Source organism: Drosophila innubila, chromosome X (assembly GCF_004354385.1).
Source record: "Drosophila innubila isolate TH190305 chromosome X, UK_Dinn_1.0, whole genome shotgun sequence".
Lineage (NCBI taxonomy): Eukaryota > Metazoa > Arthropoda > Insecta > Diptera > Drosophilidae > Drosophila > Drosophila innubila.
In genome coordinates this window covers 29,839,679-29,861,782 of record NC_047626.1, presented here as the reverse complement: position 1 = coordinate 29,861,782, position 22,104 = coordinate 29,839,679, and the positions used below count along the sequence as shown (strand labels likewise).

At 35.9% G+C, this 22,104-nt stretch overlaps 1 protein-coding gene across 1 annotated transcript; it reads left to right on the top strand.

Annotated features, from left to right (window-relative positions):
- The first annotated feature begins 2,659 nt into the window (after positions 1 to 2,659).
- On the top strand, positions 2,660 to 3,318 carry LOC117793447 (protein sisterless A). Its single transcript, XM_034633760.1, has one exon. It carries the CDS (start codon positions 2,693 to 2,695, stop codon positions 3,221 to 3,223), a length of 531 nt encoding a protein of 176 aa, XP_034489651.1. The 5' UTR covers positions 2,660 to 2,692; the 3' UTR covers positions 3,224 to 3,318.
- The last annotated feature ends 18,786 nt before the right edge of the window (positions 3,319 to 22,104 follow it).

Below are 22,104 nucleotides of genomic sequence, written 5' to 3'. Positions count from 1 at the left end.
GTTGTCCTTTCCCTGTGCATTGACTTTACCTGTAGTGCATCAGGCAGCGACACGTCCAAAAATCCATTTGTTTGTCAGGTTGGACAGAAGGTTACAAATTTATCCATCCAAAATGGTTACCTGCTGTTGCAGCACTTGATCAGCCAATGGTTAGGGTGGACCGCTACCGGATAAACCAGGTAATCTGGCCAATACCAATCGAGTTGCGGGCTGGCGATTCTTAAAGCAGCTTATCGCACGTCTGTCCTTCACTTTGTGCAGTTGTCATTGCCACTGCCAATTTCCAGTTGAAAGCTGCTCGTATCAGGGTGAGAATGCAAATGCATGTTACTTGCAAATATGTACTCCTAATATTAGTTTCTTCAATATTGACAACCCGATAAGCTTGTTTTGAACTTGGCATTTAGCTGACAACAGATGTTTGCTCACTTGAGTTTAAAATTAAATTTGGAAAGTAACTGCATTCTCAATCAAATCTCCAACACTTTCCGACTGTGTGTTTATCTCGATGCTGTCACTGCATGCTGTTTAGAGTGACAAGCATTGTATTTAAAATATATTTAATTCTGAAACAAATAATGCTACACTACTGACTGAGATTCCATTCATGTTCTAATCTTAAACAGATAAATGTATTTTCATTATACACGTAAGTTTTATTTTGAAAGATTTTATAGTAATGATTACTTGGTGAGTTTTAAAAATAGTCATCAATGATAATGAATTTTTTGAGCTCAAATATAAAAAATCACATATTATCATCACTTAGATTTTTATTTTTTTTTTTTTCAAAATAAAAATCAATTGCAATTTATAGCTTATGAGTATAACATTTTTTTGCATGCCCCAAAATTTCTGATATCCAATTTTGTGACGAACAATTTTCAGTTTAATATACAAATTTTAAATAAAAATATAAATTAATCAAAAAAAAAAAAAAAACGAAAATTGACATTGTGCAGTGTGCGCAAAAAGGGTGAGCTTCTTTGAACATAAAAATTACTTTTTGCGCAGTGCCGAATTCGTTTTCGTTTTTTTTTTGATTTACTTATATTTTTATTTAAAATTTTTATATTAAACTGAATTTTGTTTGTCACTAAATTGGATATCAGAAATTTTGGGGGTAGAAATTGCTTTCGTCACTTGACTTAACCTCGTGTAGAGATTTATAATTTAAAAAAAAATAAAAAATGTTAACAAAATGCTCTAACGGCCCCATCATTTAAAATGTTCATAATCCAGGTGAGCTAGAAAAGTTTTAGTACGCCAATTTGTTAGTTTGGACTAAACCTTTCGATTGCTATATAACTCGTTTTGATCGGACAGTCGTAGCAAATTGTCAATATTAGCTGTATATATTGCTAGTCGCCTTTCGCACCCTTCGTGCTGCTTTCGTCACTAGCGCGAACTGCCGTCAGCAGTGATATTAGCTTAAGCATTGTTCATTTGACTAAAGACTCTTTCCACCTTTGCGTTCGACCATGGTAGCGATAAAACGCTTAGCGCAAATGATGCAAGTGCCGAAAATCTTTTATTTCCTGTTGCATCCACGTAGTTGACCAACAGATTTGAAAATACATATATGTACAAAGAGACAATATAGAAAACATTAAGAAAATTCATAAAATAGGTTAAGCATAAATGCACACAAAACACAAATTTATGATTTTAATGTTTTTCTTTACATAAAATTGTTTTTTAAATCTTAAAGAAGGGATGAAATGGCAGCGCTGAATGGTTGACTCCACCTTGCTTGGAAAATAGCTGTAATTCCCGCTAGCCGATATTTTACAATTTAACCCACATTGCCAATTGCAGCCCGCTAGATCTAGCGGGGAAATAGCTAAATTGGCAACACTGTTGACTGTTGACAACACAAATTCAAAGTGATGATTATTTGTGATGTTATTTTTATTTTTTTACTTAAAAATAATCTTGTAATTAATAAAAAAATCCATAAAAATCATGGCGTAAATACAAAGATTTCATAGAAACGATCATTATGGTGTTTTTCTTTTTCTTATATCTTTCTTTCTTGTCGTTGATTTTTTGATTTAAAAAAAAAAAACGAAAATAATCATTATTTGTGATCTCTGATTTGTTAAGCACATTTATTTAAATAAATCATTTTGGTTCCTTGAAAATTAAAAATACATATTTTTACGACTGATTGAGTTAATCACATCCCTTATAATCTACTCGTATTATGATGGGGTTTAAATGATGATGTTCCCGTTTACCATATACTATTTAGATAATTATAATTAAATTATTATTAAAATTTCAATAAAAATTGAAATCTTTAATACGATTATTGGCTGAATGGATAGCTCACTAAGTTACAAGTGAAACCTTTCAGGTAGGTCGCGTTCCGCTAATCCGTTTGTTTACGTGACCAAGGGTAAGTCCATTTGACACAGGTAGCTAGATTAGGTTGGTTAGGACACAAACAAGATCATAAATTGGTTGTATTTTGATTCATAAAAGGGTCTAATGTGCATGTAAAGTGATGACCTGAGAATGGCCTCAAATATCCGTTTGCGGCCTATAAAAGCGAGGCGCTGACAAGTGGATGGCAGCAAACGCGGTTCTGACTTTGAGTCGAGCAGATCGAGAGCAAGAAGCGATAAGAAAATACGATTTCACTGACATGGAACACAGTAATCTTTATCTACAAAAATTCTACACCCAGATGGGTCACTATCCGGTGCATGGGATCAGTGCGCTGCCAACCAAGATGCCGTTGGTCCATAATAATAAGCCGGAGCAGATTGACGAGATGGTTGCACTCGAGCTGCAGCATCTGAAGACACACTATGCTGACGAGGAGCAGCGCTACGTTGACCAAATGCTACTGGAAAATCCCGTTGTGGTTGAGAGACGACCGCCGACAACCAGATCGGAGACGACTTCAGCCGCGGCCACTGCCTCGGCACAGACGTTGACCAACAGCCGAGATACACAGCGTCAACGTGCCGAATCCTGCCGCAAGTCCCGCTACAACAACAAGATTAAGAAGGCCAAACTGCGCTTCCGACACAAGTTCGCCTGCAATCAGCTGTCGGAGAGCGCCGGAGTGCTAGACTATATGCGCGAGGTGATCGCCCAAGCGGAGTCGCAGCTCCTGGCCCGCGGATTCAACCGAGCTGCTCTGGAACGTATGCGCCAGAGCTTTGGCGTGGACCGCTGTGATTCCGCATCGATCGCATCGATGGACCACTGAGAACAGCCTCTGGCACGTTGCATAATATCTGTAGTAATACTACTAAATTTAAGTTGTACAAAGATGGAGAGAATCAGAAAAGACGATAAGCATAGTTATGGTATTATTATTATTGTAGTATATAAGTATTTTTTTCTTGTTGGTTTTAATTTTTTTTTTTATGAAATAAACAATTATACAAAGCAAAAAAATAAAATTGAATACGATTCGGGAGCTTAAATTTGAAAGTTTTCAGAAAACACAAAAGCTGTTGACCATTCGATTGAAGCCAGTAAAATTAACAGAGCAAATACTGTTATTTTCGAAAAAAAAATCCAATGCATTTCGACATTTCCAGAAAAAGGTCCACCACGACCAAAATCTTAAAAACTGATCAGAAACTCACATCTTCTCAAATTTTCTTCCGGAAACGACGTGTGCGAAATAATAAGAAATCCAAAGGATCGATATGGATGAACGTGAAGACAAAAGTCAGAGATGCTACGGACAAAAAATGGTGGACAATTAAAAAATATTCCACGCTTTATGATATGATGATATGATCTATAGACTCCACGTGTGTCAAAATGATCCTGAAAACTGGTGGGGCTTTATTATATTAAAAGTACGGACAAGAATGTATATTCATAAATTGTTATAACTGACGTAGGAATCGGCTATCCATTATTTTGCACAGTTAAATTCGGACTTAACAAAACAAAGTGTATATTATAAAGGATAAGGACATAACAGGATATGCCCTCTTTTTGGATATAAATAGCTTCAAATGTGTACTATTAAAATAAAATAAAGACTTATTGTTAAAATATTATTATAGCAATTTTTTTCGCATTAAGTTTTCACATATGATGCCTTATTATTTCCCACACGTCTGTACTTGCTTAAACAATTTCCACATAAATAAGCCCACTATACCGCACATACCGACTGCAAATTTAAATAAATTGAGTTTTTCTATATTTTTGGCAGTTTTCTGAGAAATTGACTTCCTAAAAGAAGTGCTTGTATTATATCGATTACACTAGGCAACCAATTTAAGCTTTTTGGCTATTAAACCAACGAAATTCACTTTTTTGGATAGATTTGGGTCCACAAACGACGAGCAACATTTTTAAAAATCAGGATTTTTTTTCGTAATTTTTTAAGGTGTGCGCTAACTTTTGTCATCATTACTGGTGAATGCCAAAACTGATATTCAAAAACTTTACTTTTTCTAAAAGCTAATGAATATATCTATAATTCATTAGTACGAAATAGTACCCATTTTTTTTTTGGTTACCAAATAAGAATCGAGCGATAAGCAAAAATATTATCGATATCATGTTATCAAATAATTGTGTTAATATATAAATATGTATTTTTGCATGGCAAAATTCCTTATGACGTCACAATTTTCAATATAGTCGGGCAGAAGCTGATAGCTATGCATGAAATTGCATGAGAGAAAAAGCGATCATTTTGCAGCACTACTCTTGCATCTTTGCCGAGCACTGAAAGCTGCAAAATAATAATTTTAATTATTAATATTTCCGATTCCTCACACATATATAATAAGTATCTGCTTATTATCATTGTAAAAAAAAAATTAACATTTTCCGCTTTAAAAATCTCATGAAATTAGACATTGTCTTTTATTTCAAATTTCGCGCGCACTGCAGCAGCCTTTGGCAGGCTCGAATGTGTTGCGTGAGAGGGAGAGAGTGAGAGAGGAAATTGGGTGCTGCCAGAATGCAGGCAGAGCAAAGTTGTAGTTTGTGGCTACTCCTGACGCACTCTACATCGATTGCAAGCGATTACGATTACGATTTGCGATTTATCAATTCATCAAATTCTTATTAATTTAAAATACGGTTAATATAATACCGAGTGATATATTAGTTCAGTGGGGCATTAATAACGTAGTCTGCAGTGATAAAAGCAGTGATTTAAGAAAAACGAAAGTTGTTCATAGTTTCGCGTGTGTAATTTGTATACCCTGAGCAAATTGAAAATGGGCAACAATCAACTTTTATAAAAGAGTGCATGGGCTCAGGGTATCCTACTGTCGAGCGTGCTCCTTGTGGAGCAGCATGACCTTTAGTTTGAACATTTTCACATAATATCAATTTCTTGTTGTCTTTCACATTGTGACCATATTTGGTTTAAATCGGATTACTATATCATATAGCTGCCATAGGAGGGATCGATTCAGAATCAGCCTTTGGTATGAAAACTATTTGGTTTTTTGAGTTATGTTAACTAATTTGATAGATTTCATTGAAATCTGACCACTATATCATATTGATGCCATATTTTATTTACTTAGGTGCATTAATTACGAGTCGTTTGATATATGATTCATTGAAATCTATGGAGAGACGGATAAGTTATTAGCATATGAACAAAATAACAAGTTTCAGGCAAATGTTGATTTTCGATTGATTGGTTCCATGGCAGCAATATTTTATAGTGGTCCGATTCCAACTAAATTTGAACAGGTTGTATAAGATGAGACGAGGCTTACTATTTGTAAATTTGGTATAGGTAACTTCAAAAATAAAAATGTTTTTCATACTAAAGGTAGCTTACCGACCGTTCGGATCGATCGTTACTATGGCAGTCATATAGCTGCCATAGTTAGGTTAGTTGGTTAGGATGTAACGGGCAATTGAAGATACCCAATATATGCGTTTGATTGAGATATCTCCAAAAACAACTTGATTTCCTACCGATCGGTCTTATGGCAGCTTTATGATATAGCTTAACGATATTAACCAACTTCGCTCAGGATGCATAAGACCAACTTCAATGCATATTCTATCAGCTTAGCTAAGATATCTCTCAAAACAAAAACGTTTTTCATACTAAAACTTGATTTTAGACTGATCGGTCATATGGCATCATAATGATATAGAAGACCGATTTGAACCGATATTGGTGGAGATATATAAGGCAATATAAAATACTTAATTTGTGAGTTTGGATGAAATATCTTAGAAAATAAGAAAGTTTTTCATACTGAAGATAGATTTTCAATCGATCTTTCCCACGGCAGCTATATGATATAGTGGACCGATTTGAGCCAAATTAGCTATGGATATGTAACACATTACCAAATACACAACCTGCGAGATTAGATGATATATCTTAAGAAACAGTAGAAGTTTTCATACTAAAGGCTGATACTGAACCGATCCCTCCTATAGCAGCTACATGATATAGTAATCCGATTTAAACCAAATATGGTCATCATGTGTGAGACAACAACAAATTGATATTCTGTGAGATTGGTTAAGGTATCTCAAAAACATCCCAAATATCTCAAGGTCATGCTGCTTCATTAGAAAGTCATAAAATCGAAAAATAACATCGATACAGATAAAATATATTTATATCGCCGTTTCGCCATGGATAATTACGAATCATACCTTAAATAACGCGTTACTAATACAGCTATGTAAATAAAATAGAAACAAAAATTAAATTAATTTTTTTCGAGTTCTTCCTGAATTTTAAAGTAAAAAAAGCTGAAAAAAACTAAGCACAAAATCATCATTTTCTTAATTCGAAAATTTATAGCTCTAAAACTCCTGGTTTAGATCTAAAATTGTTTATGAATGAAATATAGATATATTCATAAGCTTTTAGAAAAAGTAAAGCTTTTGAAAATTGATTTGGTATTCACTAGTAATGATGACAAAAGTGGGCGCAACTGTAAAAAAAAGTAAGAAAATTTTTTAGAAAAATGGTAAAAAAAAACTTTGCCATAGAAAAAAAAATTTTTTTTCGTCGTTTGTGGCCCCAAGTCTATCCAAAAAAGGCGGGTTTCGTTCTCTTAATTTTTGGGCTGTTGCCTAGCGTTTTTTTTACAAAATCTCTTTTCCAGCATCAATATGCAAAGAAAACAATTCAATTTAGATATATTTCTAAGTTTTGAAGTTATTTTCTTTGTTTTCTAAATAAAATTTGATAAAAATTCTTGTCAAAAACTAGGTGGAAATCTTGTCACGTTCACGATGTTGCGTTATAAATAACTAATAAAACTTGTAAAATAAAAAAGGATAGTAACACATCAAAGTAATTCCTTTAATGGAATATTTTCATCCAAATTACTTGCCACATTTCGCAGACTTTCGCATTTTTCAAAATGAAGTCTAACGTACGCGTCGCGTTCGCGATGCATTGTTTTTTATCAATAATTCGAAAACGACAAGTCTTCAAAGCTTGTCTTTTTATTTTTTTATTTTTTTTTTTTTGTTTTGTTAAAAGTAAATTTTTTATTTTTGTTTTGTTTATTTAAAGACGTACAAATGTCGCACTCTCGATCCTGGAATTGACCATATGTAAGATTTTAATCGAAGTCACTTTTTGGCGAAATATTAATCTAAAACACCAACTTATCTCAAAAAATAAAATCTCTTTTCATACCAAAACCAGCTATATAATATAGTGGACCGATTTGAACCAAATTTGGTCAGGATGTATAACACTAACTTAAATGCATATTATATCAGTTGGGCTAAGATATATAAAAAAACAAAACCTTTTTCATACTAAAACTTGATTTTCGACTGAGCGTGTCTTTGGCAGCTATATGATATAGTTGTCCGATTTTAACCAAATATATTCAGGATGTATTATACCAGATATATTGTAGTATGCATATATATTGAATATCTACTGTACCAAGAGTACTTAAAGCGAACACACTGTAACACTTTGTTGCAGTGTTTATATTAACAAAACCCCGGTCATAAACCAAGTGGCCGAAATATGAATCGATCGGCGCGCTCACAGAATGTGCAAGTGTCAGCATTCTGTTAGACGCGCCGACCACTTGACCGATCTCAAGTGCATGCATATACCCTCGCGCTCCAGCTTAAGAGAGCATAATTACATACATATAATATATATAATATACATAACCGTCTCTCTGCTGTCCAACTGTGGGCAGCGCAGCGATGAGACTTAGGCTTACTTAGAACCTAAGGAAAAATGTAAAAATCAGATTCAAATGAACGTTGAAAGCGGCACCTTCGCTGCTCCCAAATAAATAAAAGGAATATCTTTTACCACAATATCGTGTCAAATTGGCTTAGATAGCTCAAAAACCAAGAAGTTTTTCATACTAAAATGGTTTTATATTTATTTATTTAAATAATGGTTATTAAATCGAACGGCCGCGAAGATGTGGGTAGTGGGGTAAATAGAATATTGGATCGAGTAAGTCGAGCAGATCCTCTAGATACTTGGCTCGACGTTTCAGCATCTTGGCCTGATCGTCGGGCTGTTCCTCAAAAAATGGCAATGTGCTGGTATGCTTCGCCATAGTCCTGTATAATCTGGGTATACTCTTTTCTTCAAATTTTTAAGACTACTTAATTTGGAAATTTATTATGAATTACTATTGCCTTTAGTTTTCCTTTTATTTTAAAGCTGGGCTTACATAGGGGCACGGAGAGTCACATTTGACAGCTACAGTGGCACCGAGCAATGTGAACACAAATGCTGTGACATCAAAATTGAGTTTAATCTAAAAATTTTAAATAAAAATATAAATTAATAAAAAAAATGGAAAATTGGCATTCGGCACTGCGCAGAAAGTAATTTTTATGTACAAAGAAGCTTACCCTTTTTGCTCACAGTGTACAATGCCAATTTTCGCTTTTTATTATTAATTTATATTTTTATTTAAAATTTTTAGATTAAACTGAATTTTGTTCGTCACAAAATTTTATATCAGAAATTTTGGGGCTAGAAATTGCTTTCGTCACTAGACTTTTACCTCGTGTAGAGTTTTTTTTTTTGTTTTGCACACTGTGGCACGACTAATTTTGTTTTTTTTTTTTTTTGGCAATTCTTGTGTTTTGAAATGGATTTGGTGTACAATTTATAGTTTTTAAATTAACGTGGTCTTGAAATTTATTCCCTAGAGAAACAAAAGTAATGTTGAATGAATATATATTAATTAACAATGTTAATTGGACTAGAAAAATGAAGGAATGCCAGCGAAGTTGTGTGGAATGCTCAGAAACAATCATTATTTGATAAATTTGCATTAAATTAATTTTGTTTGCTGGACGAAAAAGCGCGCCAAACTTAAGTTAAGGAAATTTCAAATATGAATAACTTCACAATGGAGTGTACGAAGTATAAGTTTTATTTGTTGATTGAATGAATTTAATATTGTTTGCTTATTATATTTTAATTTAGGTTTTCACACAAAAACAAATCAATAAATAAATTTGCGAATGACGCACGAATTTTTTTTTAATTTTAAAACATTTATTTTAATTTTCAGTGGCTCACAGCTGATTTGACCCACTTAATTTTGAAAATGATTATAGTCGGTCAAATAAGCTTAGAAACAGTGGCTCACAGCTTATTTAACCTGCTTTATTTTTGTTGCTTAAGTCAAATACAATACATATTAAAAAAATAAAATACAAATATTTTGCTTAGCCAGAATATTCCCAGCGTTACCATATGGTAACAAGCAATAGGCATTTGCTAAAACTTAATTTTTAGACAACATATGAACATTAGACTAACTTTAAAATGATATTTTAAGAGTAAATTGTTGTCTCTAACTGATAAAAAGTTATGTTAGAGTCACTTGCTATATGTGTAATAAGATTATAATTAATGCTTGAAAAACCTAAAACTATACACTCAGAAAAAAAAATCAAGATATCCGTAGTTAAACAGGCCATTTTCAAGTACAAATGATCTCAAAAGCTGTCTAAGCTCGGAATTTCTAAAGTTGAGAACAAAAATCTTATTTAAAGTTCGGTTTTCGCAGGTACGGAAATCTTAAAATTAGATTTTTCGGGGATATTTTAGGTACGCTTTGGGTTTAATTCAAGTCTGAAAAAATTGAAAACATACTTCTTTAAGTACACAAAAATTTTGAACTAAACTCAAAATGTACTTGTTTTTAGTACAAAACATTGTCATAATTAGTTAACTTTTATCTTAAAACATACTCTAGTATGTGTACTAAAATGAGGCAAAATACCAAAATTAAACACCATTCGATAATGGCGTATTTCCTTGGTTAGCGACCTTTCGGAATAGGTGCTGATTTTACCAGCGATCCAAGCTTAAAGTCATATTTGCGTCGCTAGAACCACTTGAGAATTCTAAGGTGCGAGAATGAAAAATAAATATCCTAAAACGTACTTGTTTTTAGTACGAAACATTCTTATTTGCAACTTCCTTTCAGTCTTGAAAAAAACAAAACAAAGTAGAAAAAATTTTAAACTAGCTTAGTACATATAACTCAGTTGTTTCTGGAGGTATCTTTACGAGACTCACGGATTATATATTCATGGTCTTATATATTCTGACTAAGTTTGGATAAAATCGGACTACTATTTCGGATAGCTGCAATAGGAATGTGAAGTCCGAATTCTAAATTTAAGATCAATTCACACTTAATTCAAGATTTTTAGTACACAGCAATCTTAAAATTTTAAGAACGAAACGGTATAAATTCAAGTACGGTCGTACCTAATTTTAGGAAGGCATATTTTTCTGAGTTTACTTAAAATCTATTGGTGACTTGCTCTGGGCACCAGCTTTTTTTGCTTCTTAAAAGTTGGCAACAATTCTCTAAGCGAAAGCGCAAAGACGAAGCGCAGAGACGAAGCTAAAGACGAAGACGAAGATGAAGATGAAGACGAATTGGTTGCGTTGCGAGTAAGCCGACAAGTGTGCACTGTGGAAGCCGAATATGCTGCGCTATTTTGGCAGTTAAAATGAACCCGTCATCCGATTAAGAGGTTTTCTTGCAAGAGAATTCGTTTTTAAAACTAAAATTAAAAAGGAAAACCTCATTTCGAGTTTTCTCAATTAATTTGAGTCGGTTATGATGTGCTGCCAAAAGATGATAAAAAGTTTTTGGAATACCATATAACATATTAGAATAAAATCGCTAATTTTGACTATTTTTTGTTCAAAAAACAGACCAATTTCATCAAAGTTCAATAATGCCTGCTCAAAAATTTTTAAATGCAAATCAACGCAAAAAATTCAAAAAGTAACGGCAACAAACGCAAGCGATTCTGCTTCAAATTCAGTACCGCACTGTTTGAAGCTGACAGCTAGCGTTTTGTCTTCATCTTCGTCTTCGCTTGCACTACGAACACATTCGAGCGAATTCATATGATTTGCTCTACACAGTTTTTCGTCTTCATCTTCGTCTTCAGCTTTAGCTTCGTCTCCGCGCGCACTACGTTTGCAGCCTTACTCTTGTCGAAGTCTTGTGTATTAAATTGATTGTGTTTTGATCATAGAGATAAACCACAGCGTTTCAATATCAATATGTAAGTATTAGTTACCAACTACAGTAGTTAAGCATTGCAATTAAACTTCTTGCATTTCTAGTGAGTAATAAGAGTGGGATTCCTGAAACAGATTCGGATTCGGTTTAGATTTCGTTTAAGCAAATCTGAATCAGTTTCAGGAACGATCTTTTTTTCACACTGATTTGATTTCGAGAGTTTAAAGAAAAGCCGCGAAAACATAAATTGATAAATGAACGTGTGAAAACAGTTTTTCTTAGAATTTTTATTAATAGTTACTTGCAGAATAGTATAATTAGAATACTACTATTTGTTAAAGCTGCAATTATACACATTATCAGCTCCTTTTTGCCTTTTTAACCTATTTTCGTACCTAGCTTCAATTCTCACAGCTCTTTCTTAGCTGTCATATCAATCTGGGACATCTATAGTATTTATTCTGCATTAAATATAGAGTTATTGAATTATCAATTGGCCGGCAAAAATCCTCTGGCTGAACCCTCCACGAGGGTGCCGGCTGGGCAATGGGCACTGCGTTGATCCGGGCGACCGGTTAATGCATTGTCACTTTCTCGACCGGGGCAATGCAGTGTCTAGCTAAGGAGACGGACAGAGCCTCTCAGACTAATTCAGTCGGGAGATGTGGCCGGAGCCGTGGGGAGTGGAACCCTCAGACAACGGTTATGGTTTAACTATGAACACACATAACTAATCAACTAGGGCTGGGATGTCAGCCCAAACGTCGGTGGAAGACATGACTGCTACCACCGGCGGGCACGGGGAGGAGCAATCCTCTTTGCGTGTCGCCAGCGGTCACAAAACCTCTGACTTGGCGGGAGCAGGCTAAGCTAGTTGTACAGCTACTATCTCATTAACAACAACAACAACAAGCAAACAACAACCGGCCAGAGCGAAACTGACTCGCGAAGATGCCAGAGTCTCCGTGGACTCGGAACTTGACAGCGTGATGTCAATAAGCAAGACGGAAGAAGCCTTCTGCGCTCACCAGGACAAGGTGTAAGCTCCCTCCGTAGGGACAAGCCTAAACGCTCGAGTGAGGGTGGGACGGCTAAAGCCAAATACAAGTCGGCGCTCCATATCCAGAGCAAGCTCTAGGGTAAGGTGGATCTCTCCGAAGAAGAGAAGACCAAATTGGCCTGGGCTAAGAAAGGATCACTTCGCCAAGATGCCGCAAATGCAGGCATCAACAAGTGCCTGCGCCAACAAAGTCGAGGAGTTGCTGGCAGCCAAAAGGCAGCGCTCGACGGAGAGCAACGGGAGCCCTGAGAGTAAACAGGATCCAGAGAACAAGCGTCAGCGTGGTACCAAGGGCGTGATCCCAAGGGCCACAAAGGCGCCCCCAATTAAGTCGCGATGAGCGAAGTGTCCAAAAGACACCTCATCGTGGCCGGACGGACACCAGTAGAGAGGTGAACCTTGGTTCACACAAAGCTGGTGGAGTTGTTGTTCGCAAAGATAACAGAGGAGCCCGGTATACCCATGCCCACCTTTGATAGTGCTGGGTGGCTTAACGGGGTTAAACTTCTGAAATGTATCGATGGTTTACGCAAAAGGTCTTACAGCCGGGTGAGATTAGGGAGGGAGGCAAGCTAGAGGTGGTAGACAGGGAGCTAATTCCATCGAAGTCAAAGGAGAAGGTACTCTTCCCTAGATGGGGACCAGGCGCTGACGCTCCTGAAAACACAAAATCCTGACGAGCCAACGGCTGACTAGAAGGTGCTGTATATTGGTACTCCCTCACTCAAGGAGGGAGGCCAGAATGTTATTCTTCAGATCAACAAGGAGGCAGAGGACATATTATACTCAAGATTCGGGAAGATGGCGTGGGGCATTGGTAGCGTCTACCTTCGCCTTAAAAAACGCCACCCGGAGGACAGAGACGTGCACAACCTTAAAGCTGGAGAGGTGGAGAAGGACCTAGGTCTGGAATCCATCGTTGTAGCAGCCGAGGGTCTGGCGATAGACGACGACACTGACGAAGCAGAGGATTGTGACCTGACGATCGTAGTCAACCCGTCAAGTGAAGCAGCCACCCAAGATGTTGAGTGTGCTACAGATCAATATGCATAAGAGCAGAAAGACATCGGCGGAGATCCTTATAGCCTTGGATCCGTTGATGTCGCACTAGTCCATGGACATGGCGGCTGGACTTAATCTGGCTGGATCAAGCACACACAACACAAATCATGCACCTACGGTAAGCAGACCTAGAACCGTCGTACTTGTTCGAAAAGGGATTCAAGCCTATCTTATGTCACATTACAGCACTGACGACCTGGCTGTAGTGTTGCTGGAGAACGACAGGAAGCGCCTAGTAGTAGCAACCTGCTACATGGCACACGACAGACCAACCCCACCTGAGGAGCTAAGGAGACTGGTAAGCGAAGCGGCCTCCAAGGACCAACATCTCGTCATTGGTACAGATGCCAACTCCCACCATCCAGTGTGGGGAAGCCTAGATACTAACGACAGAGGTGAGTCACTCCTTGACTTTGTTTTTCAACTAACCTAAACATAGCAAACGTAGACGAGGTACATACGTACGTAGGGCCCACCTCGTCTAACGTGCTTGATCTAACACTAACAACGGGCAATAGCAACCTGATATCGGGGTGGAAGGTCCTTGAAGGACCATCCTTCTCAGATCATAGGTACATTAAATTCGAGTGTACCTTTAACCATCTACAAAAGACATCGACTTACAGAAACCCCCGGAACACAAACTGGGCAAAGTTTAAAACGATTGCCACTCAAAAATCGCAGCACCGGGCATCAGAGAGTCCGCAACGGACATTGAGGAGTCTCTAAAAACTCGGTTCAAGGATCTCACAGACGCGTTCTACGCGTTACATGAATAAGGAAGATAGAAGATGGACATACGTAAGGCACAGAGAAACTCGTGGAGGAACTTCTGCTCCGGGATCGAGAAAGTAACTGAAACGGTCAGACTAAGGAAACTGCTCTCCAAGCAGCCTGCAATACAAATTCAACTTAAACTAGAAGACGGCAAATGGGCGGAAGGCAGTAAGGAGACCCTTGAAGCTCTCATGTCAGCCGAAATCCCGGGATGCACTGAGGTACCCGATACCTAAAGGCACGAAGACCAGGCAATCGAGAAACAGGAACCGCCAACAGAACTAAAAACCTCCAGGAAAATCCAGTGGGCCATTGACTCCTTCAATGAAATAAAATTCCCTGGTATTGATGGAATAATTCCAGCTATGCTACAGGTGAAAAAAGACGTGATCACCCCATGTCTGCTAAAGATTTTCAACGCATGCCTGAGCACAGGCTACGTTTCTACACAATGGAGAACCTCTCGGATTGTATTTCAGCCAAAAGCAGGAAAGTGCAGCCATATGAGCCCCAAGGATTACAGGCCAATTTGACTCATTTGGACTCCATCCCACTACTACAGGAGTCTTTGCTTTTCAATTCTATAACGAAATTACCCCGGTCTTTCATGCATCTGGGTGCGCCTAAGCACACTTTTAGTCCAATAACTGAAGCAACCTCGAAATTAACTAGTATGAGAAGAGGAAGAGCGCAGTGCGATTACATACGTTTTCGCTATGACAGACATCATACCAGATTTTAGAATTTTTTTTTTTTTTTGTAGTAAAACTTTTTTTTATATATTAAACAATGCTGTTTAAAGATTAAAAAAGATTAAAATTAATATTTCGGACAAAAAAAAATATTTATTTTATAAATTTTACATGTCAATAGGCACTGAAAATATTTTTCAACTTTGATCGAAACCCCTGAATCAACCAGTGGGCCTATCAAGCAGTGCAAACACTCATTTTAAAGCTTTTTTTATCAAATGCTTTTTAAATTTTTGAAATATCTTTATTGGTTCAAAAGATATAATTTTTGTACAGCAATATCAAAGATTGTCACCAACAATAACAGCCGTAGAAAGTGCGGAGATTCTGGGGTTCCAGAAACCCTAGACCATCTCATTTGTAACTGCGCAGCACCTTCACGAGCAAGACTAAGGTATCTTGGAGCACCGATGCTGGTATCACTAGATGTTGCCACTAAAATGGCCCCAAGAGAACTACTTGCCTTCGCAATAAATACATTAATCCTACAGGATTTTAAACCCGCCTAAAAAACCATAACACACAGCCGGATCACTAAGGGCCTTACTGGCCTATGACCTGGCCCCGCGAGGCCCGTCCGGCTTAACCGGGGTTATTTCGTTAGAGAATTGATTAACAAAGACTCCTGTGGTAGTGGGATCGAGTACAAATGAGTCCAATTTTTGTTCTATTCCATCAAAGTCAAAAAATAGCCTCATTTTAGTGCTTTTTTTAAACATCGCTGGGATAAAAGTTCAACAAGTGAAGAAACAAAATTCTACGGCATTTAATTAGCAATTAATGTTCTTTTTATATGAAAACAAAAACATAAAGATCGGTCATATAACTTGTCATCAAATCAGTTTTAAAGTTTGCATTTTTTATAAAATTTTCACATTTTTGCGCGCACTGAAAAATGGGTCAACTTTGAGAGGCTGTCACGCCCACAATTTTTACCTGATTTCAAAAATCTTTTGGATTCGTAATCTTTTCTCTATCGAATGCTATTATTACTTTTTACGAACGCTTTCGTCAAAAAAATGATTTTTGCCACGCTTTTCGGCCGCCTGCCCCAGTGTGCGGCGTTTTACATACAGAAATCTCTAGAGATTTTGAATAGAAATGTTTTTGAAAACAACCGTTCGAAATGTTGGTGTTTTTTAATGTCAGAGATTTAATATTTTCAACCAATTTTTTTGGTATCTTAAGTCAATTTTAAAGATATTTTAGTTCAATTTAATAAATATTAAATTTTGTTAAGTCTCTCAAAATTCTTTTAGACATCTGAATGGCAATGGTTTCTTTTTTTCGGGAACACCAACAATTATAAGTAAAAGTAAATAAAATACATGTTATTTTAATTTAATTTTTTCAGCCGGTTTTCGACTTTGAATATGTTTGAATAAAAACGAAATCTTTGACAATTACGGAGCACCGACATTTCGAGCGTTTGTTTTCAAAAGCAGTTCTCTCCAAAAATCTCTAGAGATTCGTGGTGTGTAATATACAATAAAACAAAATTTTTTAAATAAATAATAGTAAGGAGTACAGTCGACTTAAATTTATTAAATTTTAACTAGCATCAAACTTTCTGAATATATCGTAAGACTCGCGGGAGAAAAACTAAAATTAAAAAATGATTAAAAAGACTAAGCAATAATGCACATGGAAAAATGTATAATTTACTTTGCTTTAATCTTTAAGCCTCCTTAAAACTGTTTAAAAAGAGTAGACTCCACAAGGATATCAAATCTTCAGAAGATAACTTTTCGTCTCATTTTACTTGATTTTATTTTGGAAAACTGATGTTTACTTAAGTGCAAATATATAATAATGCAACTGCCACACAATAGCGAATGGAACGGTGGCATACCCAGAATAAAACGAATTTGCAACGACTTTGTGCTGATGTTAAATTTAATTTTCACGTGCTACGTACAAATGATTTTATTTCGCTTCGCTGCACTGCAACTCTATTTCTCCTAACCTTCCCCACCATTTATATACCTCCACCTCTTGCATGCACAAGGGAGTTGGCATTCTCATTTGAGGGGTGTGAGCTACAAATGACACGCACGTCAGCGTCGATTCGTTTCGGAGTCGGATCTCGTCAGAACTTAGTGAAGTGCATATAACGGCCTCGTCATAAGAATAAATAGCAAAACGTTTTCAAACTTAAAGCTTTCCAATTTGATTTTATCGCGTGGTCATATACTTGCTTGGTCGCCCCACAATGGAGTCCATGACAGTTGTAACGATTCACCAGGATTGGGCAAATTCCAGAGTTCAGACAGAGTTCGTTTCATGGCAATTGTCTTGATGCACCCATAACTGTGGCGAGGAAAAGGGCTGCGTTGGACTCAATTGGACTGTCTTGGAATAAGCTGCGAGTGCATCAACTTTTGCGACGTCACACCTGGCGTATGCGCGATAAAGCACGGAAAAGCTGCAGCGCTGTTGCCCGCTGATAGACAACGACCGCCAGCGAACCTTTCATTCAGTGCACGTTTCTAATGCGACGAATTGCTTTTTCAATTTTCCAATTTATTTTTCATTTTGAAACCTACACACATATACACAGAGTGTTTGTCTGTGTAAGTAAGCGAAGAGAAAGAACAGAATTGTGAACGGAAAGTGTAACTATCAAGTTTATTGATGGTTTTTTGTTGCTGCCCTTGCAATGAGAGCCGGTGAAGTACGGTGCACAGTGGGGCCATTTCTCATTTTGCGTTGCAAAAATCATATCTATTGAACCAGTGAAGATATTTTGAAAATTTAAAAAGCATTTGACAGAAAAATTCTTAGGCAACTTACACAGGATAGTTGGCCCACTGGGTGACTCACGTTTGTCGGTCAAAGTTGAAAAATATTTTCTATGCATATTTTACATAAAATATTGAAAAAAAAATCAAAATTTTTTTTCCTTCCTCTTCCTTTTCTACCACCATTTTATTGCGTGGTTGCATCGGTTTTTGCTCTATAACTTCCTTACCGGAGAACGGAGTAATTTAGTAAGAGAATTGATTACCAAAGACTCCTGTAGAAGTGGGATGGAGTCCATCAAAGTTAAAAAATAGCCTAATTTTAATGCTTTTTTTTAACATCGCTGGGATAAAAAGTAAACAAGTAAGAAACAAGTTTCTCCGGCAATATATTAGAAATTAACGTACTTTTCATATGAAACCAGTCTCATAACTTATCTACAAATCGGTTTCAAAATATGTAATTTTTGTAAAATTTGCACTTTTGTGCGCGCATTGAAAGTTGGGTCAACTTTGAGAGGCTGCCATTCCCACAAATTTTACCCGATTTCAATAATTTTTTGGATTCGTAATCTTTCTTTACCGAATGCATATATCACATTTTACAAACACTTTCGTCAAAAAAAAAATTTTTGACACGCTTTTCGGACTGCGGCCCCAGTGTGCGGTATTTTAATACCAAAATACGGATGGAGTTCTCAAATAAGTACCTATATTTCTAAAGACAAATTCATACCGAATGATTGGTATAAATATTGCACAGTGCACAGTGGTCGGTCTTGTATGAAATCAGCGGCCAAAAATACTTCCTCTGCCATTTTCAAAGTGCAATCCTAGGTTTTTAAAATTACAGTCAGTAATAAACAATAAAATTAACATAAGTAAACCGCTTAATACCCATCTCTCACTACGCAGGCCACACCCGCCAATAGAAAAATAATTTTTTAAAACCCCAAAATCTTTTTCTTTGCTCTTGACTAATTTAATAAAGTAACAAAATTTTGAAGAATTAAATTAAATTAAACAGAAGTTAATAGATGGAAAAAAAATTGGTTTTTGGGTCGCTGAATCCGAACCCGAAGTCCATTTAATCCCAGCACGTCAGGGTTTTAAAATAAACCCCAAAAACCCAATATGGCGGACACTTTATATTTTTAAATTTTATCGGATTCGTATGAAACTCGTTATTTGGGGGGCTTCAGGGTCGGTGATTACGAATTTGAAGTCAATTTTTTAAAATTCAAAATCGCGGATCCATTAAATACCATTAAATATGACGAAAAATACACAAACAATGAAATCACAAAAATAAGATATACACGTACGTACGACTAAACATTAACTAATAATAACAAACATACTTCATTTAAAAGCGAAGCGGGGATCACTAAGTTTTATGTAACTTAAATCATAATATAAAGCAAAATACACCACTCAACAGGTCATTGGTAAAACAATAATTTTATATTATTACATAAAAATTGCTTAGTTATATAGAGTGTTTACCTTTTTTTTTTCCAATACTCATTATAACTTACGGCGATTAAACACGATTAAAAATAAAAATTTAATTTTTTTATGAGAGATAAATTTAAAGCTTCGTTCACTGCACAGTCCAAGTGTTTTTATTGTCTCCCTTCTTAACGCGTACGAATGGGATAGATCAAAAATGGATTTACCGTTTGTCTTAATGATCTTTTAAGAAATAGTTTTGATATATACAGCGGCAAATTTCGTCACAAAATTGGATATTAGAAATTTTGGGCCGTGGAAAGACTTTCGTCACTAGACATTAACCTCGTAAAGAGAGCTTTTTTTTTGGAAGATCTCAATATTTTTGAATTTCATATGCTTCTGACATTGATACTTTAAAGTTTAAAGAAAGGTTTTTAATATGCTTACTCCAAATTTAAAAATCAATTCACAATAACATTAAAGCAATATACCATATTCTCGGGCCTTTCAGCACGCCGAAGCTTGAGGCATTAAATTTTTGACTGATTGTTGCAATACCGTCAGCCGATTTGCATAAAGCTTAGTCGGAATACATACGACTAACTTAAACGCATATTCTGTCAGATTGAGATATCTAAAAATATAAAAAAAGTTTTTCATACTAAGACGTGATTTTTTGCCGATCGTTCTTATGGAAGCTATTTGATACAGCGAACCGATTTGAACCAAATTTGGTGAGGATGTTTTGGAACAACTTAAATGCATTATCTGTCAGATTAATTGGGATATCTCAAAAAACAAAAAAGTTTTTCGTACTAAAACGTGATTTTCGACCGACCGTTCCTATGAGAGCTATATGATATAGTGGACCGATTTGAACCAATTTTGGTCAGGATGTATAATACTGACTTAAATGCCTTGTCTGTGAGATTGGTTTAGATATCTCAAAAAAAAAGTTTTTCGTCTTTAAACGTGATTTTCGACCGATCGAAATATTCAGTTAAAAAAAAAAAACGAAGTTTTACGTATTACAAGTTATTGAAAATAAATAAAAATTGTTAGACCCGTTTTGACATAAATCGCCAAAATATAAGCGAAAAACCCCTATTTCACCTGAATAATTTTACCTGATTACATTTAAAGGTACTGAGTACATTCCAACGATGTATAGGACATATCTGTAGCTTATATGGCTTGGAAACTGCGGGGTTTCAATTTTAGCGGGATTTAGGGGTTTCCCGCTAGACTAGTGGGTTTTTCAAAAAGTCGTTAAACAAACATTTCTAGATTTTCGAAAAGGAATAAGTCCCTATCATAACGTTAAGGCTTTTGTAGCGCGTTGATACACACAAACAAACAAACAAACTGACTTTTCATTTCATTTTGAGAAGTCCCCTAAAAATCTTAAATTTAATTATCTTTTGAACTAGTTGTCGGGTTTGGGTGATCGAGGTATCAATCGACGCGTAATTTTGATAAGAATTAAAAAATTTTAAATATTTTTCCACAAAGCCCCAGCTGCGATCATTTAAAATTTTTCCCTTCCACTTACACCCCCTTAACTCATGAGTTAGCAAAAGTTTTAGTATGCCATTTTGTTATTATGTTAGTTATGACTTAACCTTTCGATCGGTTTATTACTCGAACTGATCGGACAGTCGTAGCAAATATTCCATATAAGCTGTCGTATATACCCACAAAAAAAACCTCTACACGAGGTAAAAGTCTAGTGACGAAAGCAATTTCTAGCCCCAAAATTTCTGATATCCAATTTTGCGACGAACAAAATTCAGTTTAATCTTAAAATTTTAAATAAAAATATAAATTAATAAAAAAAAGGCGAAAATTGGCATTGTGCACTGTGAGCAAAAAGGGTGAGCTTCTTTGTACATAAAAATTACTTTTTGCGCAGTGCCGAATGCCAATTTTCGCTTTTTGAGGTATCAATCGACGCGTATTTTTAATTAGAATTTTTAAAAAATAAAAAATTTTACCAAAAGGCCCTAACAGCACCATTAGCTGCAATCATCTAAATTTTTCCCCTCCCGTTTACACCCCCGTATCTCATGACCCAGGTTGGTTAGAAAAAGTTTTAGTATGCCATTTTGTAAGTTAGGACTAAACCTTTCGATCGGTATGTAACTCGATCTGATCGGACAGTCGTTGCAAATTTTCCAACTTAGCTGTATATATAGTTAGTCGCCTTTCGCACCCTTCGTGCTGCTTTCGTCACTAACGCGAACTGCCGTCCGCAGTGATTGCTAGTCGCCTTTTGCACCCTTCGTGCTGTTTTTGTCACTAGCGTGTGAATTTTACCAGTCTTAGCTTTTTCCTTAGTTACGCCCATCTAGTTTAATTAACAGAATTTTAAGTACAAAACGAAACGAATTAAATCCAAGTATTTTATAAAAAATGCATAAGTATCAAGATTATCCACAAATCGAAAAAAAGAATTTGCAATTTCATGGCTATATTCTCGAAGTTTGTCACATATGATAAATATATAAGTTTCCATTTCACCTGACAATCATGATCGTGTAATAAACTTAGAAAAACAATAAAATATTAGCTGTCGTATACATTGCTAGTCGCCTTTTGCACCTTTCGTGCTGCTTTTGTCACTAGCGTGTGATTTTTACCAGTCTTAGCTTTTTCCTTAGTTACGCCCATCTAGTTTAATTAACAGAATTTTAAGTACAAAACGAAACGAATTAAATCCAAGTATTTTATAAAAAATGCATAAGTATCAAGATTATCCACAAATCGAAAAA